Source organism: Oryzias latipes, chromosome 7, assembly GCF_002234675.1.
Source record: "Oryzias latipes chromosome 7, ASM223467v1".
Taxonomy (NCBI): Eukaryota; Metazoa; Chordata; class Actinopteri; order Beloniformes; family Adrianichthyidae; genus Oryzias; species Oryzias latipes.
The window spans coordinates 20,312,631-20,340,602 of record NC_019865.2 but is presented as its reverse complement, the minus strand read 5'-3'; the positions used below and the strand labels follow the sequence as shown (position 1 = coordinate 20,340,602).

At 39.2% G+C, this 27,972-nt stretch overlaps 1 protein-coding gene across 3 annotated transcripts; it reads right to left on the bottom strand.

Annotated features, from left to right (window-relative positions):
- Positions 1-110: 110 nt before the first annotated feature.
- frmd4b (FERM domain containing 4B) lies at positions 111-27,877 on the bottom strand. 3 transcript variants are annotated; one of them, XM_023956755.1, is made up of 24 exons: positions 27,686-27,877; positions 15,997-16,062; positions 14,205-14,299; positions 13,996-14,088; positions 13,744-13,828; positions 13,396-13,452; positions 13,289-13,311; positions 12,072-12,155; positions 11,691-11,756; positions 11,341-11,398; positions 11,151-11,237; positions 9,954-10,030; positions 8,814-8,952; positions 8,597-8,738; positions 8,279-8,412; positions 7,997-8,113; positions 6,409-6,637; positions 6,281-6,334; positions 5,998-6,139; positions 5,644-5,811; positions 4,755-5,530; positions 2,860-2,986; positions 2,483-2,602; positions 822-934 (listed from the first exon to the last, which is right to left on the bottom strand). In XM_023956755.1, exons 2-23 carry the CDS (start codon positions 16,060-16,062, stop codon positions 2,485-2,487), a joined length of 2,937 nt encoding a protein of 978 aa, XP_023812523.1. In that variant the 5' UTR covers positions 27,686-27,877; the 3' UTR covers positions 822-934; positions 2,483-2,484. The 3 variants fall into 3 exon arrangements, with proteins under 3 accessions (XP_023812524.1, XP_023812523.1, XP_023812525.1); XM_023956756.1 differs by lacking the exon at positions 2,483-2,602 and having other exon boundaries at positions 111-934; positions 27,686-27,875; XM_023956757.1 differs by lacking the exons at positions 13,744-13,828; positions 13,996-14,088; positions 14,205-14,299; positions 15,997-16,062; positions 27,686-27,877 and having other exon boundaries at positions 13,396-13,560.
- Positions 27,878-27,972: the final 95 nt, after the last annotated feature.

The window sequence follows — 27,972 nt, the reverse complement described above, 5'->3', positions numbered from 1 at the left end:
GTCAGCAGCTTGTGTTTAAATGCCTAAAGCCTTACTCACCAACTTAGCTACAGAACTAGAAATGCTTGTTTACCAGCTGTACCAAGCCTTGAAAGAAATCAACTCCCATCCATGAGTCACACATGTATTTTATTCACCTGCTCTCTTCAAATGGAAAATATTTTATCACAGGATCTACAACATATAGCTACACATCAACCGCACAAATGAAATAAAAAAAATCACATGGACAAAGTTTCAATGGCAGTTACTTTTTTCCATTTTTTTAAAATAAAAAAATTGTTTTTGAATTGTTTTGTATTTTACAAAATGTTTGCCCATGCATTTTAAAACACAATACTGCACAAAAACAATGATTCTATGAACAATATTAACAACATTTCTGATTTCATGTTTTCCAAAAAAAGAAATTAAGACAGAAATCCATCACTGATAAAGCACACTGTAATGATTGAATCAAGTGATGTAATGTCTATGAAAAATCCTAATGAAATAGGCAAGACTACCTTTTATTGTGAGATGAAAATAAGGATTGTTTAGTCTACTGTATTGAATAAGGCAGTAGCTAGTTTGAGTTTAAAATACATGTTGTCATTTTTTGTCATACTTAATCCACAGTAGGGTTAAAGTCCACTGTACTTGTGCAACAACTTGACACATTCTCATCTGCCTCTACGATTCATCCAGTCCAAGGCACATGGGGAAGTCATTCAAGAGTGTCATCAGCGTGTCCAGAGCTTACTCAAACATGAAGACAGAGTACACCTCTCTGCAAAAAGAAAGTCCCCAAAGACTGTGACTGCAAACATAACTGTGTGTATGGCCTCTTTTCAGCTCCATTCCCTTCATGTGCTCCTGGCTCCTAAAGCAGTTTGTGCCAGCGTTTGGTCCTCCTCAGTGGATGCTCATGTAGTTTCTGTCCTGGTAATGATATCTGTGCATAGAAAAAAAAAGGGTGATATCTGAGGGAGTTCTGCTTTTCAAAAAACATCAATGACATTTGGAAAAAAACAGGGAGATGAGGGTAAAAATGCAATCAAAAATTAAACCAAGGATTCATGGAGTAAATAAAGATGTAGCTTTTGCATGAATTATGTCAAGGACGGAATCCCTTAGCAAAAAGTAGTCTACTTAAGTGTACCACAAGTATACTTATATAAAAGTATAAAAGTATACTTATATAAAAGTGAGGCAGTATACGTGAAGTCTACTTTTTATACACTATCTACATAAGCTCACTATCTATGTAAATTTAAAATGTTCCAATTTAGTTTGAAGAGGTATTCTGTTAGTTTACTTCCTACAATATACAAGTATGGTCTATAGTATAGCTGCTATACTAATACTTAAGTATACTTCATAAAATAAACTTCAGAAGTACTTTTTTTTTGCTTAGGGATGCTTTTGTTTTTACACAACTAGTCTAAGTCCGAATTCATTCCCTACCCCCTCTGGCTTCTCCCTATTGCTCCAATTGTAGGGGCATTTGGAGCCGTAGCCGCGTCCGAACTTGTTACGTTTAAGGAGGAGCTTCAGTGACTTAAGGCTGGGTATCCTTCCGCTTGGAAGGTGATCTGTGTCACGCTAGTGACATGGAGGAGAAACGCATTTATTCACGTGGATGTGCTCCAAAGCACAGAAGTTTACATTTAAGTGCAAACAATTATTTTCTTTTGTTTTTGCACAACGTTTTTAAGTTATAAAACCGATGTTACTATTTATTTTCCAAGCGCTGGCAGCTGTGCGCTCACGTAGACGACTGGCAAATATTGATGGCTTCATCGAGTGGTATTAATGTCTGAATTTGAAGACACTTTTTCCATATCTCTCCGCTTCAAGGGACAAATATTGACGCAGGGAGAACCCATAGAATGGAAATAATTCAGATTTGGCCTTACTATCTCATGATGAAAGAATAACACTATCAGAGAATAAAGTACCATTTTCAATTATTGGCAAAGGAAATATTGACAGTCTTGTGCTCTGTGCTCATAGGCAGTCTTTGCAACTATGTCTGAATGGCATTCCTAAAAACCTTTACCTCGATATACTGTATGTTTACTGCATGCGCTATTTAAACTTTAGAGAAAGAAGGCTCCTAGTTCCCGTTTAACTCGCCCTGGTGTTTATCTGTGCGGCATCATAAACATGTTAGGTTGATGGGTGGTTCTAAACGCTCTGTAAGACTGAATCTGAGTGTTTATGGTTGTTTTTAATAAAGCCAGAAAACTGCAGTGCAGCCCGTCACCCAGCCAGTGACAGCTGGGAAAGGATCCAGCTGCAGTCCTGAATGGAATTATGCCGTTATGGAAAACAGATTGCAAAATATGCCTCTTATGATGAAACGTATGAAAAACAAAATCTGCAAATCATAATGAAAGATAAAATGGTTCAAATTAAAGCTGAAAACCACTCTAGGGAATAGTCAAAATGGAGATGAGTAGCAACACGACACAAAGCGTTCAGCTGTATTTGTTCTCACCATTAGGTGCCAGAATGGCTCTCTGATGGTTCATCTACACTAGCTGACTCAGCACCAACCACATCTACTAACTCAGATTTTTTAGGTAATGTGTCAGTCCCTTTGTTTTCAGGAGAAAATCTGGAGTCATTCATCAAAAGTTCAGAGTTCACGGGAGGGCAGAAAGAAGAAGAGAAAAAGTCTTTGTAAGAACATTTTACCTAAATACATCCAGATCACTTTAGCATAATTTATTACAATTACATGCATTTTTTTTCTCTTCAAATGCACAATTAAAACAGAGAAATTCCACATATATTCCATCCATACTAATGCCGAACAGTGTGTCTCACACGCTTCCACTTGTATGGACAGGCTTTTCTAAGTACTGCCCTCACCTGTTGTACGTGGGACTGGGGTTGTACGGAGATCGACGAGGGTACTGAGGTGTGTCAGGTGAATCAAACTCTGCCAACCCCACTGCCAGCTGGTTGCGCCAATTTCCTGTGCTCTCTGCTGACGACACTACAAACACCACAAGACTTTCAGCTTCTGCAATGTGACTGTAGCTCATTCAAACACAGTGGAGTTCACTGTGGTGTTTGCAAACCACAACATGAAGCAACCATACAACAGCTTCCAGTAAAAAATCCCTGTCATGTTATGCTGTTCAGACATGCCATGGATTTTCTGCAAGCTTAGGGCACACTATGTCAGGACTTAGGCTTAGTGTCAGTAACTCAGACGTAGGTAAATAAATAAACACAACAAAAATAACTTGATAGAAGCATGACAACATTAAACAGTGAAAGAACAGAAACCTAAACAAGCCTTGATGTTTTTGTAGTTTCATACTGAAGTTTAAGTGACTACTATGTGAAAACAATGATGAATCCTGAAAACAGTGATGTTTAGGAAATAGCTGAAATTAATCTTTTTACTCTTCAAAATTAATTTGAAATACCTTCCACTGTAAACACGTTCTTTCTAAATTCCTCTGGTTTTTGCATTTATTCTCAGAATATACCTTGATTATGTCATGATGTAAAAATCGATACTATTATCCTATTTCAAAAAATGCATTTGCACTATTTTACTGTCATATGTGACTCTCAGATTGTAATAACACTTTTTTAAACCCCTAAATGAGGCACTAACCTACAATGTTTATTTTCCACTATGTGTGAAAAAAGGCTTCAGTGCAACAGTTTAAACTATTTAGGCTAAAATTCCAGATGGAATAAAATTCACACATTTCAAAAAGTCAACAATGTAACACATAGCTACAAAAAAAAACTGTCCCAAGCCTTACAAGTTTAACTCGTTCATGCCTGAGGGTATTCTCAATTATCTAAAATAGCTTTTTTCTCTTTTTCCATTCAAGGTGATGCTACATTAAGTTGAGTCCTGGATTTAATGGTACATTGCAAATAGCGTTTGCTTAAAATATCAGAAAAAAATGTCATGAAGAGCTTATATCATATAGAAAAAAAATAGTTATGTATACTAAAGAACATAGTTAAACTTTTGAACACACTTTCCAGAAGAAATTCAAGCTTTACTGTTTAAATCTAATCAACTTTGATTCAAAAAAATCACATTTACATTTTTTTTCAATATTCAAATTTTTTTTTAATTCCCTTTAACAATAAATTTAATACAGTAATAAACATTTTCTTTACCTCACTATAAAATGAACAAAATTAGCATTTGCAAGTATAAAGCTAAATTCCCATTAAATGTCACACACCAATGTGTGTGAAATTTGTTCTCTGCATTTAACCCATCCCCTGGGGGAGCGGTGAGCTGCAAACACAGCTGCACTTGGGGACCATTTGGTTGTTTAACCCCCCAAGGAACCCCTTAATGCCTGGAGACACTGGGTCCCATTTTTAGAGTCTTTAGTATGACTCAGCCATGGATTTAACCTCACAAACTTCCAGTCTCATGTGGTCTCAGGGCGGACCACATGACCGCTGAGCTGGTAATCTATGTCAATTATTTTCGTCTAATTTATTTTCTAAAAAGAGGTTTATGGGTTCATCTTTTTTATTCTAAATCCACACTCGTACATCTATTTGTTACAACATTGTGTATGAGGAAAAAGTGAGTTGAGTACTAACATACCAATTTTGTGCTTAGAGGATGACCATTCCATGAATCAGTCATTTTTAATCATTCGACTGTTATTGCTCTTAAGTTTTAATTCTATTATAAATCATACTCAATGATTACGGTTACGGACAAAAAACCTAAATATTGCTAAACTAGATACAACTAAAAATCAGCCCACCTGATGAATAAGACGTGGTTCTGCTGGAGTGGCTGAAACCTGCTGGCATTGTTTGGTAGCCCAGCTGTGTGCTGTTGTCAAAGTCATATCCAACCATGGGTCCCCTGCCGTCTTCCCTGTGGCCTCTGTGCCGGTGGTACCAGCCTCTTAGATGCTCTGCCACCAGAGCTTTCTGCATGTTCTTGGCCAAGAGGTCATTTCTTGGGCCCTCTCTACTCCGCGGGGGCCTCACCGTGGCATAAGGATTCTGAGAAAGACTGTCTGCCCCATCGCTGTTGTAGTGCCGGAATCTGCTGTATCCGTGACAGCCATTCATTTGGTAATTCGGGTTGACGTTGTAGCGGCCTTCCACGTCACTTTCGTACACACAAGATCCATTGGTGTAGGGATCCATGTCTGGGCACGGGTATCCAGTAACATAGTAGGCACTGGGTGCATAGTTCGTTGAGGTGTCAGATGAGTAATTATAACCAGGATGGTGCTGGACCAAGTTGGGCATACTTCCGGTATTCCCGTACACTTCAACTTTTCGGCGAAGATGATGCATGGTTGAGGTACGCGAGTCAATTGTGTTGTAATGGGAGTTAGCTGCACCGCAGCATTCCAGGCTGGACTGGCTGGTGTATGAGGAGCAGTTCTCCAACACCTCTGTGCTGTTGCTGTGGTGTGATGACAGGATGAAGACAGGCTTCTCTGGGTCCATGTCAGTTCCCAGCTGGTGTTGAGACTCCAGACTTCCACTGCGATGCCTGAAGCAGTGAGAAGAAGCCTCCGACCTGGATAAAGAACAATTAAAGAAAATGGTGTTAAATATGGACTTGTAGAAAGGAATTTCAAATAAAAAAATGATTTTTTTTTATTTGCCATGCGAGAGAGACGAATAGCACACCTGAGCTGGCTGCTGCTGTAGGCATTTCGGGTCATAACTGGGGTAGCAGGCATGCTGCGTGGGTCTCTAGGAGGTCTCGGAAGGGTTTTATATGGACTACTGTGAGTAGAGGAGCCCTCACTTGGATTTTGGCAGTACTGTAAGGCCGCCTGGCCATCACAAACAAATCTAAAAAGGGGGAGGCGTGAGATGGGTGAAAATGAGCCAAGTAGAAAACATGACATGACAAATACAGTTGGCTTCACTGAGCCATGATCAAGTTTAATCACTTAACTAGAGGACAAATTTTGGCAAATCGAAACTTGCGGAATAACTTAGACATACAACATTTAAAAGTAAAAAAAAGGATCTCACCTGCCGTGGTTCTTGCGGTTTCTACCTGGGGAACTGTGGTTCTCTACATCATATTCCGCTACCAGCGAGTGCAGCGGGCTGAGCTGAGGGGAGCCTTGAACAGATCGTGAGCGTGGCCTTTGAATCCCACCATCAGAATCATCTTAACACACGAGATTAAAAAAAAACATATAAAATAAATATTTGCAAGAAAAAGAACACAAAAAAGACATCCTAATTTTACACTACACCTCTGGACAGACAATCTGAAATTGTTTCAGACACATCTTGTTGTCTGACTCACCATCATCCAGAGGGAGACTAGACATAGAGCTGAAGTCAGATCGGGCGAGATCATCTGTAGAAACAGAACAATAAAGATCCAACCGCATCTAAATTGATTTATGCAGCAATTATTAACTTAAACCTCACCTGCGATGATCACTGATGCCCGCTGAGTGGGCTTTTCCCCTTTCTTGATTCTGTACTGGTTCATCTCATCTTCTATCTGCTGGAGCTTTTGCATGGCATCCCGACAGTTTCTTCTCCTTTTCTTCTTGACAGTTTTGCACAGTTCTGATTCATTTGCGAGCTTCTTCGCAGCCTCCACGATCTTTTGTTGGAGGGCAAATCTGCTTTCCAGGTTCCTGAGGAAGGGATCCTGCATCCAGCGAAAAAGAAGAACCATTAGGTATTTCTTTCTTTTATTTATGTCTGATGTTAGCTAGTGGGTCATACTAAGGGTGAATTCACGCTAGGTACAGTTAATCTGTCCAAAGCAGTCTTTACCCCTCTCAGTTGCCCTAACTTTATTCTAAACAACTCCATTCTAAGCACAGATGCCATTATTCCATACAATAGAGCAGATGGCTGGAAGTAGTGGTAAATAGACATACTTGCATTACCAATATTAAACTTTTGAAAGAAAAACAGGCCAGAGCATTATGTGGTTTGTTGCTCTTGTGGCTAAAATGCTAAGTTGTTTTGAACAAGATTACAAACCAACTTATGATGAAACTGCATAATTCAGGTAACAGAATGTCTAGCAATCACACCAGATGTGTACCACAGCAAAGTCCAATGGACAGCATTCTGGCCCACATTGATAATCCTGTAAAGCCCATTACATCAAACAATTGATCGAGAAATCAAAGGCGTTTTTTAAAATCCTTTGACGAAATCCACAAAAAGATTTTGTGATAAAAGATTTTAAGGAGATGTATATCTTTAAAGAACAGGGTGTTAAATATGGAATTTATCAATGATGATAAAGTGGGGGATTTTGTTAAGTTTTTGCTCACAACAATTTTCGTTAAAGATGCAAAAATATTGACATGGGCGTTCAAGAAAAAAAGTACCTTATTTACCCACTGTTTCAGATTTGACCCAAACATTTTACACATGGTGTATCTGCATTATGAGTAATTGTCATTTCTGAGTTTTTTAATGGATGAGTAATTCTTAGAAAATTAGCAAAACTTTTCCCCCCAAAAGTCTTTTTGAGATTTCATGGGAGCAGCCATTTTGAAATCAGCAGGAAAAGCCCTTCTGCTGCCCCTGGTAGAATTATAATCCACTACAGGATAGAAAATGTCAACCACATTATATGCAATGGGTTTTTAAGGAAAGTTTGAATCATGCTAATGAGATAGGAGTCTCAGAAATGCCTGCATCAAATATGATAGAAATGGTTATATAGGGTTAGGCTGACAACAGCACAGGACTGCACACTGTACCGCGGGACTCAGTGATCACACCAGTCACACTAACCAGACTTTGGGGCTCAAAAGTTTTCATGTACAGTACATCTAGTGTGAGCATGTCCCAAAAAATGGAAAAGCCATAGTTCTATTCTGTTCTCAGCTAGTGATGTCACTATCTCCACAGTAACGTTTACAATGATGGAATTCTCAGTAGTTGATATATCAGATGAGACCAAAGGTAACATGTTACATTTAAAGTAGTGTAGGAAAAAAAATAAAAAAAATTAGGCTGATGCAGCATCAGATTGAATAGATACCTCGTTGTAAGGGAAAAGCTCATCTAACTTGAAAGCGGTGCCGACTCGTCGTCTGACCTGTGGTGGTCTTTCACCTTTGGAGAGAGGATACTCTTTTGGCAGCTTTCCAGTCAGTTCCTTCAAGGCAAAAACACTAAATCAGCCAAGCATGAAAAGATACGGCAGAACCAATCAGTGGGTCTTTCTGCGCGACAGCAGGCTTTAATAAAGGGAGTTCAGAGGACTGCAGAAATAACTCACAGCACCAGTGCGGAGGAGCTTTAATAGAAAATGAGTTCTTACCGCCTCTCGACGGCAAATCTTCTTCAGCTCCTCTGTTTTCTTGGCCAAAATATCTTGGATCTCCTTTTCCTTCCTCCTAAGTTCAGAGAGCCTTTCTTTCTTTTGTTCTTCACTCATTTCAGAGTCTGCAGAACCTGCAGAGACAGAATAATGAGCACTGTTTTTTCTAAGACCACACCCTTAGAACTGACAATGCAATACTATCACATGCTCCACTTGGGTTTTTAAACCTATTTAAAGTACAAATGTTATTTGTAATTCGACATTTTGTTATAAAAGGTTGTTGTTGTTTCTTTTAATTAAAACAATGAAACCAACCAGTAGAAACCAGACTCCCATTGCTGGCTGTTATGAAGTTATTCTTCAAGCCTACATCTCCCAGCCTGTTCATCTTTGCCCCTCCGTGCTCTGTGAGTTCCATGGCAATTTCCTCCACACTTTTAGCTGTTCCAAGTTTAGCCTATAAAAAGAATAATAAAATATTTTTAAAAAAGAAACAAAAGGAAGGCTGCAGTGTTTCGCAATTGACACTTACTTTGCTTTGCTTTCTGTCCAAGTAGAACTGATGCTGGCTAATTGCCATGACCCAGATGGTCTTGATCAAAGAATGGCTGGCATACCATGTATGGATGAGGAGGCCCGTTTGTCCAAATGTTCGTTTGGTTACTGCTCTCCTGAACAAAGCAAAGAAAAAACAAAAAGCTTGTAATACGACTAATTGATGATAATATAAATGGACTACACCGCAAACTGTTTGATACTTACAAAGATTTAAAACCTTGTTTTTAGATATTCAAGATATTTTACCAGGTTTCAAGCTGTTTTAACTTATTTTTGCACTATACTTTTTTAAGCTTTTCTCAAAATCTGAACAAATGAGAATTTGTTGTGGCTCACTAGGAGCTAGAATCTAGAAATAAGGAAATTATTATTAAGATGAGACATAATCATTTTGCTCCATACTACTGACAAAAGTAAAACTTGATTTAAGATTTAAAGAAAAACTCAAAGTACACTGTTCAATTTTAAGGATGTTATTTTAAAGTTCACTAAATGTTTTGAAAACAAAAAATTAGACTTTTGTCTTAAGAGTAAGGTCTTGCCAGCTTGTACTAGAATAATATTTTTATTTTGTTTTAGAATAAGTAATTTCCACTTATTACAGTAGATTGTTGTCACTGTATTCAAAATAACTACACTAAATTACATACAAATCAAAAAATACAAACCATTTGATTATAGCAAAATAGAATACTTATTACTGGGCTGTATAACATCCATTTATCCATTTTCCTACCCTCTTTATCCTTTTCTGGGTCACAGGGTTGGCTGTATAACCTTTAAGTTAAAGTCATTCTATGTAATAGTAAGCTTTTTGAGCTTATTTTTCCCTTTATAAAAGCGTGCGTAGAACTCAGTTTTGTGGGTAAAAATGCCTTCCGCATGGAAAGACAAGTATTTTCTAGCGATTTCCTTCTTATGATTTAGTTCATTTCCTGTTTTTAGGCTACCTCTTTTTGCAAATTGACAGCTTCAAAAAAATAAAAGCAGAAAAGAAGTCAAATCTTTCTAATATAAAAAAAAGAATTGTGTTTTACAGTTTAAAAAAAATGTGTTATGAAGTTTAACAAACGGCTTAACCAATGATCGACAGAGAGAAACTCCTTCCGCTTACCTGTGTGGATCATTAACTTCCACTGCAAACTTTTTCTCTCTGAAGTACAGGTTTTCTAGCTGCTTCCACTGGTACAACTGAGGGTAAAATGTACAAAAACAGTACTTGATTAAGTAAATAATTAACAAGAAACTTGAAAGATTAAACCAAACATCTGATTTGCATTGTCTTGTTTCTGCTATACCCAAAAAAGAAAATAGAAAAACAAAGTGCCAAGAAAAAGTGTCTCATGCTGATCTGTTTTAGTCACAGTCATTAAAGCGTCAGACTCTAACATTACTGTCTGGACTGCCCGATATGCCGAGTCTGCAATAACACAGGTGTTGGAAAGAGAATAATGCCACAAAGACTCCTTGCGGCACACGACCCCTCGTGTGCCTCATCCCCTCTTTAACCAGGTGCTTTCTGACTATACTCAGATCCAAACAGATTGCTGGGATCACCGACTGACTCAACGTCTGAACAGCGCAAGGCACGTAAGAAACAATAAAATATGAGGAAGCAAGACAACTTACAGTCAACAGCCATATCTGAGCACACAAAGTTTTGTAAAGTCCAGTCTTACCAGAACTATGGGTATCTGTAGAAAATCCTTGAAAACTTTTAACGCTCTCTTTGTCTTTGCAGTCAGCGCAAACACATACTTTGCTTTGCCTTGTTTCAGTTCTTGACTTGTCTCTTCAGGTATTCTCAGAACGCCCAAATCCAGCCCCTCCTGCTTTCAACAGCTTACGCTCCCTGCTCCTCTGCAGCTGACTTGCACAACTTTGGCATGCACGAGGCTCTGACACATTGTGTCACGTTGACAGAGCACTTAGTGGAAAAGTTACATGCAGCATAAGCTGTTCTGAGAATTTACCACTCAGTGTTTGCGCCCACTTATTCTGGCTGGATCACCGACTGGTTGAGCTAACTTATAGATCACTCATATTTAATGAAAAAAAAACTAATACTAATGAAAACAGTAAACCACACTTTAAAGTCATGAAATTGTTTTTTTCAAACTAATATGTATTTCCATTTTTTTAAGTCTTGCCTTATCAACTTCATCAAAAAAGCAGCTTTAGTTGGGGCCAAAACAGATGATCCATCATTGTGAGTCATTCCGTCAGTGTACAGCAACAACAGTCCTCACCCGCACCCTGTGTGACCACGATCAAGTCAGTGAGGCTGTAGAAGCTGCAGGAGGCGTTTTACCTTCCGAGGCTTTAATTTGTCCTGCAGGTCATACTGGCCAATGCCCTTATAGCTGATTCCGAGCCACCAAGGGATTCCTTGTTTATCCTGTCAGCAAAAAAGATGGCTCATGTGTTGGTTCCAGGTGCTGCAGGTATCATTTACTGCGTGTCATTCCAAAAAAATTAAAAATTAAAAATTTAAAGCCTACCTTAACCTCATAATAATGCACTCCATAGGTTGGCAGAGACTCAACCAACGTCAAATACCTGTAGGAAAAACATTTATTAAAACCACAAGTGTCTTATTAACACCTGTCTGTGATTTACAATGTAAAAGAACTGGATTAAAAAAAGATGAGTAAACAGATTTTGTGAGAAGTGAAGCAGCTGAAGAGAAACTATCGATTTCTATCAGATGGTAAGTAAATGTGTGGCTGGGAGACAAAAAAAAAAGACAGGTGAGGGGTAATGGAGGTTACAGGAAGATTAATGAGCATAGGAGTTAACGAATGAGTAGTTAACAGCTTGGAGAAAATGCTTCCAAACTTTTTTTTCTTACTGTACAATGGCCTGTCCTCTTGAAACTCCTGTCAGCTGCTTATAACATTCAATGACTTGATCCTCACTGTAACAAAAAAGCAAAGAAAGGAAAGTTACAGCTACTAATGACTTTTTGAGATGCAAAAGCAAAAAAAAATCTTATTTCAATAAAGTTTTTAAAAAAATCAAATAATCTATAATTATTTGATTATTGCCAGATTTAATGCCTGTTTTTGCAGTGTAACTAGCCCATAACTAACCCTATGTTCTAATTTTAAGCAGTACATAGACTCAGATTTTACCAGCTGTAACATTGCATGTAAAATTCAATTGCAAACAGAAACTCTTTAAAGTAATTTGTCGAGGAAAGACACCTATGAAACATTCCCTGACAGCGTACCAGTATGCCAGAGAGGGGTGTTCCTTCAGCACTTTGGTGGGGAGCGTTGGTAGTTTCCTCAAATCAGCCCGAGTGTTTTCATTGCTGGAATCGTAACAGAATCAGAGGTTAGGCAGACGATCTTGACATGAAATCAGCTGTGATTTATAAGAGCTGCTAAGAGTGTTGCCTTTGAAGGCTCCTCTGCAAAGTGCCCTGAGATCACTTCCGTGACTGGTTATCTACAGGCACATGAACACACCCATTGAGACTCATCGAGAGGCTCTTCAGACACAGATGCCTCATTTCCTATTAATATATGAAGGTTTATTTATTCATAACAGCTTCCCAAGCGTGTCATATTCTTTTATTTACAAAAGTAGCACAACCAAAAATGGATAATCCTCAAACATTTAAAATAAAATACAAGGTTACTAGTTTTTTGCCAAAGGGAAATGCTGCCAGACATTGTTTGTCAAACCACTTGTCCCCTCACAGTAAAAGGTCACTGCAAACCACTCGAAAGCTGCTGTCAGAAGCATCACTGCCCTGAGTGGAATGGTTTCCCTCTAAGATGGCAATACTCCCCTCCACAATGAATACTGGCTCACTCAGTTGTTTGGTAGTCAGATCTTTTTTTCCTCCGCATATCCGTAGAAGATGACTCATGCTGTCCTTGCAACATCCGGGTGCAAATACCTTTTTAGGTCTTGTACTAAATGTTCTCTTTAGTGTATCTAACTCTTGTTATAGTGTTTCCACTGCCTTTAATCAGACAAAAAAAATATATACATATATAAGTAAATATATATATATAATTTTATTTTGAAACCCAACGACACACAAAAATCTGTCCATTTTTCTGGTTTAAATTTCAAACTCAGACTACGAAAAACATCTATTTTAAAGACTTTACAGATGATCTGAGTGTTGTTTTGATTTCTCTGCAGCTGATCTGAGCCAGGTAGTACCATACATTTGTGAAACAGTGAATACGGCCTGTGTGAGTTGTCAGGTGTGTCTGTTCTCCAACACAGGCTCTCTGTCAGCACTGAAAGAATGATTAGTTGTCTAGTGTGAGCTTCTCAGTGTTATGTGGTGAGCCCCACATAGTATCAGTATTGATTTTTGTTGTCTGCTCTGGACAAACAAGTGACCTATTAAAGGTCTCCACTAAAAGCTTGTGATTGAATAGTCCTGCTGTTGTTAAACACTCAAATATAACTCCACTCTCTTACCTCGTGTAGTCTCCTTTAGCTTCCTAGGGTTTAAAAACAGGAAAATCTATGAGATGACACCGTCTAGGATGCAGTAAATATAAAAAGTATTTAAAAAAAGAACCCACCTGCAAAGCATATGCAGCTAATTTGAAGACATTCTCCGTTTCCACTTCAATCATTCCCTGAAAAACAAGACAGATAAGGGAAGTTTGTGTACACAGTTTTCCAGACGGAGTTCACTTTCCCTGTGCTGCTGGACTATAACCTTTCCCACAGTTAACCTCTGTGTTTGTCTTCCCTCTCAGTCTGTGTGCTTTACATTCCAGCCAGCAGAGACAGAAAAGTGTGCCCTGCAGCAACTATCTGCAGGGCTGAGGCGCAGCAAGGGTTTACTAACAGTGAATCATAATGGAGCCGGTGACGGAACAAGAACTAAGTCTTTCAGTTAACAAAAAGAAAAAAAAAACACTTACATTGTACACTGCAGATTTAGCGTTAAGGTAGAAAAGCTCCACCGTGATGATGTCCTTCAGCTGAGTAATGTTTTCAACATAAAATCTGCAAAGAATAAAGGAAAGCTGATAAGTCATTTATCACGCTATAGAAAACAGGGCAGTCTAAGGCTGTTGTAGCCACTACACATAGAAATCAATAATTAACAGGTGATTGTTGTGATGTTCACTACAGGAAAGCAGTGCTCCCTGCTGGGAAACATGAGTAATTACCTGACCATGAACTTTAGAGCAATGGCCCCAGGCTTCTTCGAAAAGTCATGTTCAAGAACTCTGCGGTCCATCTGCAGCCACTTACACTGACCACTGCAAAACAAACAAGCTGAAGCCTCACAAAGCTGCGCCTCGCAAAGACACAGTCCCACCAGGTTGATGCCTTTTTCACACTGCTGCAAAGATGGAGATTTTGCCAAATGACATACTTATCGTCAAAAAATGCGAGCCCAAAGAATTCCTTTTCTTTGAGGTTGAAGTGGGAGGACACAAGGTCTAGGAGCTCATAGGACAGTAGCTTCGGCTGTGAGGAGAGGATTCAGATTCAGTGAAGCAAAAAAATTAACAAATTTCTTTATCTGTGAATGTTTTTGGCATAAACTGAAAATATTGCCATCAGACCCAATTATACCATAACCAACATTTGCCAACATGCTGTAGCATTGATGTGACACAGTTTTAGTGTAGACTCATTTTCATCACTATTTAAAGCCACCGGAATCAAATCACAATGTTGGCTGTAAACACCATGGACTACGATGTTTGCAGACGATATTGTGTTTAGTGAGAGCAGGGAACAGGTGGAGGAGAACCGAGAGAGGTGGAGGTTTGCCCTGGAAAGGAGAGGAATGAAGGTTAACCGAAGTAAGACGGGGTAAATGTGTGTGAATGAGAGGGACCCAAGTAGAAGAGTGAGGTTACAAGGAGATCAGATAAAATAAGTGGAGGATTTTCAGTAATGGAGAGTGTGGAAAAAAGTAAAGAAGCGAGTGCAGGCAGGTTGGAGAAAAGTGTCAGGTGTGACAGAAGAGTTGCAGCTGTAATGGATGGAAAGGTGTACAAAACTGGGGAGATCAGCCATGTTGTTTGGCCGAGAGCCAGCGATGCTGAGGAAAAGACAGGAAGCAGAGCAGGAGGTAGCAGAGATGAAGATGCTGAGGTTCTCTTTGGGAGAGACCAGGATGGATAGGATCAGGAATGAGTACATAAGAGGGATGGTACATGTTAAAGGTTTTGGAGATAAAGTCAGAGAGGCCAGACAAAGATGGTTCGGACATGTCCAGAGGGGAGACAGTGAATATATGGGTAGAAAGATGCTGAGTTTGGAGCTGCCAGGCAAGAGATCTAGAGAAAGACCAAAGAGGAGGTTTATGTGTGCAGTGAATGAAGACATGAAGCTAGATGGTGGTAGAGGAGAGGATGTAGAAGACAGGGTTAGATGGAGGAAGCTGATTCGCTGTGGTGACGCCTGAAGGGAAAAGCCCAAAGGACACGAAGACTAATAGAGGCCCCTCAATAAAGGTAAAATGACTTTTAAAGGCTAAATATTAGGCAATAGCATAACTTCTAAAATGTTTGTGATTTTGGTTCCAACTGTGATTAAAAAAAGAAATTATAGAAGGCCACAAGTCACAAATAATACCCTTAAAAAGTGTACAAGGACTTCAGAAGAACAGTAGTGTCAAACTAAATAAAAGCTGCTAAGAGGAACCATATAAGTTAATTAAAATTATGCTAATTTGTTAGCAGTTTTTGTTAAGAAGTTTGATGCAAAACTAAGAAATGCTGACAAATATCAAAACAGGAAAATATGCATTCTGTGTTTGTATTAGATGACTCCTGTTAGGTGTGTGCTAAGAATTAAATGCATTGCATAAATGCAAATGCATTTGGCAAGCAGTCCTCTGGTGTTGCATGTTAGCATTGGCTCACCATGCATGGTTGGAACCTCTCCCAAAAAAGGAACCAGAAAGAACTAGGTGAAAGACACATAGAGCTATGCTAAGCTGAGCAGAGTAAATACTAGTGGAAAAGAAGCAAGCTCAACAAACTTCTAGTTTGTGTCCCATCAAACAGAAATCAATATGTGTCCTTTTTTCTTAAGCAGTCTTTTTCAGCCATAATATATTATGACAAAACAGAAACAAGCATAAAAGCAAAGGGAACTACATGGCCTCATGACCCCATCCCATGCTTCATGCATGAACTATTATGACATACCTGAACCAGCAGTTCGAGCTTCCTGTCATCCAACAGCTGAACTTGGCAAACTTTTCCCTCCGTCATCTAAAAGGCACAGGAAAATAATAAATACTTGAACGGACGACTGCCATAGGGAGTATTAGTTGTAAAGATTTTACCACTTCTTCATAGAGTGATGCACATAAAAGCTCAACGGTAGTATTTCAGAGCTCGGACAACAGATTTTTTTACAGCAACCAAGCAAAGCCATGGTGGCTAATTTCAGGGACATTTTCAAAGAAACGTGGCTTTGTTAATGACAATTCAGTCATTGTGTAAAAGATCGGTTGCCGTGGTAACCACAAGAAGGATTTGGGGTTTATGCACTTGGCCTTTTACCAGAAATGTTTCAGTTTCAACATGTGTGGTTTACTCTTGGGTGTTTTTCAAAATTTCCATTACAAATACAAAGTTTTTTTTTTTCCCAGCTAATCTTTCTTTTCCACTATAAGGTAGTTAAAAATAACTTCTACTGTTAGACTTCACGATTAAAAAAAAAATAATCAGAGCATATCATGCAGGATGAACCTTTTACAAAGTCAGTGAAATTTGGTTAACCACTGCTGAAATACACCGGAAAAAACTGCGAAACAGATGTGACATTTAGAGACAACCAATACGAAAAAGTCTTTCAAAAAGGAGTTCAAAGTTTGAAATTTGCTCTTAAGATTCTGAATGGATGCTTAAAACAAAAGGAAAATTTTGAAGAAAAACAATTAAAAAGACCTCAATATGTTTTGGAATTTTTTTCCAAAGCATGACAAACCACAGCTTTATATCAGATTCCAGCTAAACTTAGCCTCCTCTAAACTTATTTTGGTTGGTATTCAGATGTGGCTAAAAAATATTTTTGTTTCTGTTTGTGTAGAATCTGCTCCAACGCTTTATTTTCCAAACTGTGCATTCAGTCAGGATAAAAGGAGCTTGATATGTTTTAGGCTACAGGGGATAACACAAACACTTAACCAGTTTCCAGCAGAAAACACTCCACAAACTAAAAAATAACCCAAAATAAAATCTTATCTGACAGAATAAGGACAAACCCATGGAATAACCAATAAGCTGCTGTACCTGGTAGACCTCTCCAGTGAGAATGCAGGTATTGACGCATCCCTGACCAGCATTCATCCTTTAAACACTTTTCTAATACCTTGAAAATATTATATCTCACTGTGCCACAGCAGAAGATCCAGCCACATGGTGGAATAGGACCAAATGGGAAACCAGTCCGCTGCTTTACGCAGCAACAGCTTACATCACATGAAGTCAACAGGTGACCTATTGTACCATGGCAGACTCCTTACCACAGTTTCATATTTATAGCCCGTCAATAGGACCAGTGGTATCAACATAAACAAACCAATTAATATTGCATGAATTGTCTGCTAACAGGGTTTTATTTTCCTTATCTCGTGCATCAACATGACGTTCTTCCCTTTTTCTGTACATTTACACTAACAGATGTGAGTTCAATCCAGAAGCAGGAGAAATTTTCTTCTGAAATGCTTATTAATTCGTTCCCCACTTAAATAGATGCCCCGCCTCCTAAATGGCAGCATCACGCCCAATAACTCCTTTGAATTTAATCATCTGCAGGGTTTTAATAGCCTCTTTATCAATTCCGACCCCTGAATAATTTGTCTGTCCATGCAGTTGCCAGAGCCATTCATTATCTTTCATGGTGGAAATGAAATGGCCACATTTATTAAGTAGCCATAAATTTACAGTGCCCCTTTCTTGTGAAAGTCACAAGAGCGCATTTAAATTTGATTTAGAAATGATTACTTCATAGATTGTTCAGATTCTTTTCTGTGAGCCTGGACAGCTGTCCAACCCTCCTATCCCTCTTGCAGTACAGAATTTGACCACAAGGTGGCACAGAAATTTGAATTCAGAGATTTGCTGGACAGCATTCATTAGAGCTAAAAAAAATCCTTCCAATGAGTTTGTTGCAGATATAAAGTTAGAGAAGGGAGCTTCAGCTTATAGAAATTCTTCATCTAGTTTCTAAACAGACTTTGTACTAATCATGGTCACAAGAGCATGAGAGCAGAGAGGTGGGTGGCCTATTCCAGTTGTCATGGAGCCATTTTTTAGGAATCTACTTCATTAATCAACTTAGTACCATAATTATCAGCAAGAACCATGGCTATACATATCTACCAGAGTAGCTCAGAGGCTTATAACTTAGCTGTTTCTCTGAAAAAGGCTGTGCAGCAATGCCAATTTAAGCAAAACAGACTTCTTTTTTTTTTTAGAATTTATTATAGTTTAGAAAGGTAGATACAAAGAGATTTAAAACTGTCAATCATTAATAGTATCTGTATTGTTACTTAGGTTGAATTCTATTAAAGCAAATAGAAGCCATTCATTTCCAATGAAAGACCGGCTTTGGGAAGGAGGAAGGAGATGAAAGAAATATCAGTCTTTTTTTGTTTGTCTCTCCAGAGACTGGTCAGGCGCTGGTTGAGTGCTTGGGTGCAGATATGACTCTTTTAGCCTGAGGTTTGATTTTTATTAAAATACAAAAATAATAATAATAATAACACCAGTGGGGACCTTTGTTAGGGTGCAGAGGAGACATCAGTGTGCTCCAGGGCTGACGATGCTTATTGTAAGGCATGACCCTACATTAAGGGATGTGGATCCCTAATTGTAATGCTTCAATGCTGCAAAAGAATAATGTCAACCTTGAGAGGTGAACAATAGGCAGCTAACAGGAGGATCTCTCTGTTGCCTGAGTAAACCGGCTGTCAGTGTTTAATACGTCACACTGGTTAAATGTCATGTCCAGACTGTAGCCCGTCTTATCTCAGGTTGCCATTTTCGTGCATTATTGATGAAGCCTGGTATCACGCACACACGTCAGTGTCTGCTCGCTGTGCTTACATGCTCTTTTGATAGCTCACACATTCAGTAAAAGCGTTTTGCATGAAATTCTCCTGGAAAAAGCAGAACGTCTCCGAGTGCCAGTTAAAAGAGTCAGGTGGGAAAAAACAAACAGGGAAACAGTATGAAATATGCATAAAACAATGTTGTAATCGAAGGAAATACAGAAAAGTTTTGAATTTAAGCAAATAAGAGCCCACAGGGATGAGTGCACAACTTGTTATGCAATTTTTGTCTCCAGTGTGTGACTATAACAATCTAAACATTTTTTAAATGTTGGCTTGTACTATTGTTTTATTAAAACAAATGTATTAAAATTTATGGCTTTACAAAGCAGCAAAAAATCAAAACACTTGAAGTATTTCTTTTTATACTTTCCTCTACTTAGATGAGAGACAAAAATAACATTATTTTGAAGATGAATAAAGCAGCACTGACACAAAAATGTGTGCTTTAGCAGCTAAATTTGTGTCTTGTGCAGTTAGATTAGTGCATCTGTGTCAGGCTACAGTCAGATCCCAATAACCTTTGCTCACGGTCAGGTTTCAGTGCCATCGAGCTCTTAGAGGCGACTGAACCACTGAGACAAGAAAATGGAAGTTATCAAGTGTAGCTGAAGTTCCAGGAGTCTGCTGGAAAAAACACAAAAGAGGGAAGCAGCACAGACTGAACACCAGATACAGCTACAACATGTTTTTATTTTGTCATGCAGAAGCTAAAAAGGGGGTTAGTCACATTTTCTGCAGATCGCCACAACATGTAATCTGAGCCTGTAAAGTTTTAGGGAAGCTGCAGCATCACGACGGATTACATAAGCTTAGTGTTGGCTGAAAACGCAACTCAACCACAATATTTTTTAACATTTAAACACATTTTTATTCATGTTTTAGACGAATATTAGTATGATAGCATGCACATAATAGGATACATAAATTACATGTCTTACTTTCACATTTTGTATTATCTAGTTTAACAAGTTTTTTTAATGACTACATTTTTCTACATCTGTAAAAATATAGATTGTCCAAATTTTAACTTAAAAAAGAGCCTAAAAATCACTTTAAATAAAAGAACTATAACATTTAATAAAAGAACATTTTTGTTGTGTTTTTCACGAAGGTCTGTGTTTTTTCTAAAAGGCCTGTGTGTAGATGGTACTTCCCCTGTAAATAGATATGAGATGCATGTGGTAATCAGATGATATTTGGTTTTTTAGGTCATGAGTTTACTCAAAACTTAAAGACTGACGTATTTTTTATGATTTTCTTCCGTTGTAAATTAAAATTATTTGTATTTTCAAAATGCCCCCAAAAAAATCTTTGAAAGTTTTATTTCAAATGATGCTATTAGAAAGGACTGTTTAAATAATTTTGACAATGTTACCTAATTTTTACATTTTGGATTTACATTTTCATAAATTTAAAAATGGAAAATAATTGATGCTGTTATGCAGGAGTTAACACATAGATAAATAATGCAAACTTGCTTTTATTTTCCTCTTTTCTTTTCATTTTTTTTACTCCGTTCTAAAGAAATATTTCTTTAAAAATTATTGTTTGTACTAGTTAACTGTCCTCTGAAGATTCTCTGGAACTATTCAGTAAATGATGCTAATTAAATCACTCAAAGGCAGAGAGGAGCTCCAGCATCAAGGAGCTTTGGTTGCAGCAGGAATGAGCTGAAGGAAAAGGTGCAGAATTATCTCATCCTGACTCATTCTGTCCGTGGTCAAAAGGTGTCTGTCTGCCTTCATCTCACAAAGACAGCTTGTCTGGCAGTCTGCGATATTCAGGAGAGGTAATAAACATGATAAGGTTTGGCATATTATTAAAAATATATATTAATTTTTCCTTTTTTAATTGAATATTTGAATAGAAAGGAAGCAGATAAATGTAAAAATTCCTCCTCATAAGGGCTTCTACAGGGAGCAGTGACATCATCTCTAACGCCTGTCCTTCAGCCACATGCAAAAAAACCCAGTCCACATTATTTTATCAGCTGTCATTGTGACAGCTGTGATCATATCCACTTCTATTGTTCTTTTTATTGTGCCACTCAGGTGAAAGCCGAATATGTGCACACATTGTTCCATCTTTGTTACAAGTGAATGATATTTTAGGTTTTTCCTTTGATTTTTCTCTCCAGAGATAAAAAGTTAAAAATAAATAAATAAAAGGAATTCCTACACTATTGTAAGATTTGGCCTACACAGATTCTGTAAATGACAAACACTGCACATTCATATGTAGCAAAGCTCAGTCAGAGCTACAGACATAACTAATCGTAAATTAAAGTAATGTGAAGTACCCTGGCAGGATCTATTACATTTATCGACATTCTCCCTTCTTAAGTTTCCCATGGTGTTTCATTCCCACCATTGATGAGGTAAAAGACCAGTCAGACGAAGCCCACAGCAGCAGAAGATCAACCTTTGAAACCGCAGTGGACTCTTTTAAACACCACCAGAGCTTGATGGCTACTAATAGAAATTTCAGATGCGTGTGCCAAAAATGAACGCGCTTCTATGAATGTGCTGGCCCACACACTTCCAATGCATCCATCATGCACTGACCTGATTTTGTTAGCCACAGACAGGTCACATGGGTTAAAAATGTGACTTGCTTCTCTCATTAACATTGCCCACCAATAGCCAATAGGACATCTAGGGATGAACAGTTGGCCTGGTAGTATAACCACGGAGGGGAACCCTTCAAATAAACAACTGAACCGGATGGTATGGGACAACAGCTGAAACAGTCCACATGCATCTGAGTGAACGTGAAACTCTGATTTATTTCCATCATAGCTGATAAAGTGACCAGTACTTCTTTTACCTTGCAGCATGTATCTGCAGGAATGCAAACAGCAAAAAGAGGCTGATCCAGAGCTTGAATCTAGTCACTGAATACCTGAAATGCACCAATTTAGTATATCTGAAAGGCAGGGAAGAAAACCAAATAACTTCTCTAAAAGAAGTTTACTCCTTCAGGTTTGAGGAATTAGCTACACTTATCACCACACTTAAAATTCAAAGCTGTCCTCTACAACGATCCTGACTTTCATTGCAAAGTACTAAATTGACTTTCTGCAGAGCACAGGGACATGGCACTAAGGCACAAACCTGCATGTGCGGAAAAAATGGAACATGACTAAAATGCATCATATTGATAATTTCAGTCATGTTGACTGTCTACAGCACTGTCTGCAGCACCCCCAACCCACCCCCCAGAGGATCAGCACTTTATTTGAAACAAACTGAATCACCATTCTCTTTTATCTCTTAACTTACAGCACTGCAGTGGATGAAGTTATTCTTAAAAAAACAGATTGATTAGTACATCTGAATTGTTATTTCATAAGCAATATTTTTCTGATTGATATTTTTACTGTAATAACGGTAAATGGTGTATAGTTATATAGTGATTTACTACTTATTAGAAGGTCCAAGGCGCTTTGCTGTCTTTGTACCATAATAAAAGAGTAAATATACAGAAAATTCTAAATATTATAATGCAAATATTAGGTTAGAGTGCCGTTCCCACAAGACTTTGCGGTTTCCCTTGTTATCAAACTGTAAACGTTTCAGCAACCCAATAGGGGGCAGTAAGGAGCATACGTCAGAATTATCTGCAATTATATTTGCTGTGCCATTTAGAAAGACTTGATAAACTTATCAAGATGCCCAAGACATAAATGTTTGTGTCGTAAACAAGCATAGTCTTAAAGGTTATTTCTCATTTTCATTAGATACTTGTACCAAGCAGTGGATGCAGTTTATTAGTCAGAAATATGGCTTTCAGAGTTTTTTTGTGCTACTTAATAAAGGATAGCTTTATAAAGATGCAAATTATACATTTCAATTTTTATATTAAACTATTCCTTAAATGAGGGAGAGTTTTAACAAGCCAGGAGTTCCGAAAAAATGGGTTTTCAAACAAGAAAGAAAGAAAAGAAAATAATCCTAGAGACAGGAAAAAGAGAAAAAAAAATCTGTTTTTATTGTAAACAAGCCCTTGCTAATGAGAAATAAATACAGGTGTAATTGCACATAATTAAAGCTAAATAACTTTAAAACAGTAGAATATGACCACTGCAAAGGAAACTACAGATATAGTTTGTTATAACCCAAAATCTAAACTGGCTACCTGCTTTCTAACTCTGACATTTAATTTGTTCTGTCTGCTCTGCTAAGTATCTGAGTACAAGGTAACTTGCTCATAAAAAAGTTGATCTTTGTTTTGCTCCTTTATCAGGATATCACTGGAGGCTTTGATTCCTAAATGAAAGATTTCGAGCCGAGATGTTTCTGAGCAGCGCCAAACGAATACCTCATCGTGTCTGTCAAATAAGGATGTAGCACTGACACCAATGAGAGGATTTGCATACATTCATGTGCAATGACTGAATATATTTTTCCAATAAGGAAAAAAAAAACACCTTTTTCAAGCATTTTACCTTCTCAGTGTTTCACGAAACACGCAAAAAGTCAACTGCGCTGACAGATGACGCAGGAAATCCTGTCCAGCAAATAGGAAGAGGCATGAAGTTTCATGCTGGACATGTGTCTCACACAGACATTACAGCAGCAATTCCTGTTTACTCTGGCTGGGGCTTTAAATACCCCCTTTGCTTGTGTTTCTCCCTTCAGCTTAAAGATAACAGAAGGAACATGCAGGTCAGCCCGCATACAGCTTGACCCTTGGTTTGTTTTGCCTTTTCACACACCTATGAACAAACACCATTACAAAAAATAGTGATAAGGGGGGGGGGGGGGGGCAACCCTCCAGCTGACAAAGAGGATGTGCTTGTCTGTCTGCAACAAACTAGTTTCAAAACATGACCAGAGTCAAACATGTGACCCGGGTCAGCCAAACTGAATGACTTGAAAACCCACAAAGAAAGCCTCCATAGAAAGGATCTAGTGTGTTGTAGCATTGGAATCACTCACTGAGCACTCTAATATTCAAAAACCCTCTTTCTGAGTCAACACACTGCATGACTAAAGTCTGTCTGGGCTTTAAATGCCACAAAAAACACCTGTCTTATCAATTTAAAGCTGCTTCACTGCAGACAGTGCCCCAAGCTGGGATGATCCCACTGAAAAGGGAGAACAATGAGAGGGGTACTGTAGTGTACATGGGTGTTTTCCACCACACAATGTGACAAACTGAACCCACTCCGTTACGCTAATAAAACACACAGAAGGGTGGAAATGAGCCAAGCCCATCCGTTTTGAATCCTCATTGATTCCCTCAATTCGGATATCGCGCACGCATGAGCGGATATATACAGTGGCGGTTCTACCCTGAATTACTCCCCGGGCGAGACCCTCCTCTCCCCCCCCCCCCCCCCCTCCCCCCCAATAGAGTCACTTTGTCCATTTATTGTAACTGAAAATACAGTTAGGAAATATTTAATAAACACAAATAATCTGAAATAAATATTATAAACTACAAATCACACAAATAATACACTAGAATAAATGTGACTGCAGCACTAAGAACAGAAAACACTAACTAAAACCTAACCTTTGTGGCCTTCCTGATGCAAGCTTGTCAATAACGTCATCATATGAAATCTGCTCCCCCCCTGAATGATTGATACTAACAACAGCAGGTTAGTGAGTTGCTCCTGAGACATTGGTGATCTCAGGTATGACTTGATCAACTGGAGTTTTAAAAAGCTAACAGCAGCAGCAGCAGCAGCAGCAGCAGCAGCAGCAGCAGCTATAGCTATAGCTATAGCTATAGTGCTGCAGGTATGACTTGATCAACTGGAGTTTTAAAAAGCTAACAGCAGCAGCAGCAGCAGCAGCAGCAGCAGCAGCTATAGCTATAGCTATAGCAGCAGCATGCTACCATCACAGCTTATTTAACATTATGAACTAATATACAACAATAAAACACAACAAAAACTTTGTGTTACAGCAGAGCAGACAGACACACGAATCATAACTAATGTTACAAGTTAAGGCAGAGCAAACATTTAAGAATAAATATCTTAAAAATGACGTTATTTGCAATATTTGGGCCTACTTCAGTTTTGGTCATGATAGACCAAACAAGAGATTTTTCCTCTGCAACGTTGTTGTTGTTGGAGGGCAGGTAGCATTCGAATTTAGAAAACGTGCATCTAGCTATGCGATAATACCCTTTTCTTTGTCTCTTTTCACCTCTTCTTCTCTTTTCTTTCTAAATTGGGCACCAGCTTTGACCTTTTTTCTCCATATTTCAGATGTTTTTGCATTTAGCATAAATGTCCTGACATAGGTATCAAGTCTGTCGACTAAACCAACTGTCATCTAAGTGAAGAATTTTTTTTGTTTTCCCATTTTTTATTTGGGCATTTCACACAAAAATAACCAAAAAAGCATGATTTTTTTATACCTTTTTTATACCCGCAGCCCCCCCCCCGTTCGTCATACATTTCCAGAGGGAGCGCGTGCAGCTGCACCCAGGGGCGCCAATTCGCTACATGGCGGCGCAATTTTTATTTTTATTTTTTCATCAAGCACTGAGCCGCGGCCCGCGACCGTTGCCCCCCTGGAAGAAGATCCAGCCAGGTTTGCGCATGCGTTTTGCGCTCCGTGCTCACCTCTCAGCCTGCATCCTTCACCCCGCGCCCCCTCCCTTCTCCTTCTTCACCCCGCGCCCCCTCCCTTCTCCTTCTCAAACACATTTGCGTCTACTTCTCAAAGACAGGAGAGAGCGCAGCTGCGGGGCGGGGGCGCCGCCAGGTTTCAGGCTGTTACAAACTCTGTGATATAAGTAAACCAATAGTGATTCATAAAGTATTTTACAAGAGCTGAGCCGCTGGCGCCGCCCCTCCGTCATTTTTCCGCCCCGGGCGATCGCCCGTATGGCCCGTGCCTAAAACCGCTACTGTTTGGAGCTTTTTGTTCTGCAAAGAGACAGGACAACTAAGGAAAAGAAAGAAAGGATGGATGGAGCCATTTGGTGAGATTTGGGGTAAAATGTCTTTCTGTTGGTGAGATCATGGAGAACAAAGTGTGTCTGGATATTCCAGCATGACAAGGATCGAAAACTCATCACCCAGGCAACAAATGAGTTGCTATTAAAGCATTTCAATGTTCTGCTGTGGTCTAGTCAGTGTCTGCACTTCAGTCCAGCAGAGAATCTGTGGCTGGAGTTGAAAGTGTTGCCCAGAAATGGCCTGACAACATCACAGCTCTTAGGAAGATCTGAGTGGAAGAACTGATCAACACTGCAGCTATAGTGTGTGGAAACCTGGTGAAGACCAGTCAAAAATTTACATACTCCAGCAGTGGCGGTTCTACACTAACTTATTCCCTGGGCGAGTAACCCCACCAGCGCCCCCCCCCCCCCACACACACATACAAAATTTGACAACATCCTGTTGTGTTCCCTATCTTCTATTTAGCCATTTTACACAAAAAAATGCATGAATTTTCTAGACTCGTATTACAGGGGGGTCAAACTCAGTCACACAGGGGCCTAAGTTAAAAACACGCTTAAGGTTTTGGGCCGAAGAAGATAAATGTTTACTGAACACACTAAAGCTAAACTTTTAAACCTTTTAAACTGAACTTTTTGAACATAAATATGAATAAAAACAGGAACACAAGTTAAACCTTAAATAAGTTGTAATATTTTGTTGTCCATATAAATATATTCTGTCAAAATTATACAAATATGAACATGCTGCAGGACAAAAAGCAAAGAAAGCCTGGAAATATTAATAAGAAATTATATCAAATAATTCCATTTTTTTTGCTCTTTCATCATTTTTTAGAGACATTTTTTTAGAGCTGGACTCCTGCTTCATTTTTAGCAATAATTTCTTAATGTGTGACGTCCTGTGTGTGTCTTTGTGAAACATAACAGAGGGATTAGATCTAAAAAATAAAACTTATTGTGATTAATATGTTAAGGTCTTATGAAACATTAAAGACTAAATCTTAGAACTCATCAGTGGGATTACTCCAGAAATATTTGGCATTTCCCTAAATTCGTGCAACACCAGCAGCAGAAATCCTCCAAAAAAACTCAATCCATAAAAAATGGTCTGCCCGCACCACCCCTCCCCCTCCCCTTCCCTCTGACACACGCGGCTCCGTCTCTATGACGGGAGGCGCAGCTGCGGCCCAGAGTTGATTGTTAGATAGAAAATGACTCCCAATCACCTGTTAGTGTGATTCACCCAGCCACCGGCGAGTTGCGCTCCCCTCTCGAGTTTTTTGACTTATGTTCCAAAGACTACCGCAAAGAGGTGTGGCCGCAAGCGTCTTGCAGCAGAGGGCGGTGGTCACGTGCGCATCGGGTCTGCTGTGTCGGAGCAAAGAATTGTGGGAAATAATCTCCATTGCCTGCTTTTTTCGAAATTGGGTTGAGCACGGGTGTTTGTTCTGCCTATTTCCTTTTCATGTGCCTGTTTTACGTTGTTTCACTCTGAGATATTCTTTTTTTTTTTTTTTTTTTTTTTTTTTTTTGCACCATAAGTGTGAAGAGCAAATAGGAGGAAGACATTCTTAAGAGTCTGATGTGTCAAACTTAAGCACTAAGTGTCGGCTGCTGAAGCAATTTCAAATTAAAAGCTCCAAGCTTCCTCTTTGAATATAGTATGTAGCACATTAGGTGTAACGCCTCAGGCACGGCAAATGCCGCCCCCTATGAAGTGCCGCCCTGGGCGACCGCCCACATCGCCCATATCAAAAACCGCCACTGGATATATACTTTGTCCTCCTTACAGACGGCTCTGACTGAGGCCGGCTGGATCGCGCCGTGCGCTCCTCCTTTACCTTTGCGCTCCTGGCGATCCGTGTCAGGTATGGATGAGGTGAGAGCTCCCCGACATGCTCCTCAGCTTCGCTCGGCCTCGTCCTCGTCCGCTGTCGGCACAGAAGAGAGCCGGCTTTCAGCCGCTGCCCATGCTCATCAGCCGGTACGCGCTCGCAAGAGCGCACGCTCGACGCGCCACGCCTTCACCCGCCGCCGGCTATTATGTGAACAAGCCCAACACCCCCACCACCACCACCCCCTGCCTCCCGTCGCCGCCGCTCCCTCCCGTCTCATCCAGCAGCTGTCG

What these genes read in the sequence shown, in the direction of transcription:
- frmd4b (XM_023956755.1), bottom strand. Translation starts at nt 16,062, where the DNA reads ATGACGGAGGGAAAAGTTTGCCAAGTTCAGCTGTTGGATGACAGGAAG. An exon ending in GAAGTTAATGATCCACACAG is followed by an intron (nt 8,953 to 9,953) that starts GTAAGCGGAAGG and finishes TGCTTTGTTCAG; the next exon opens with GAGAGCAGTAACCAAACGAA. An exon ending in AACCACGTCTTATTCATCAG is followed by an intron (nt 2,987 to 4,754) that starts GTGGGCTGATTT and finishes TGGTGTTTGTAG; the next exon opens with TGTCGTCAGCAGAGAGCACA.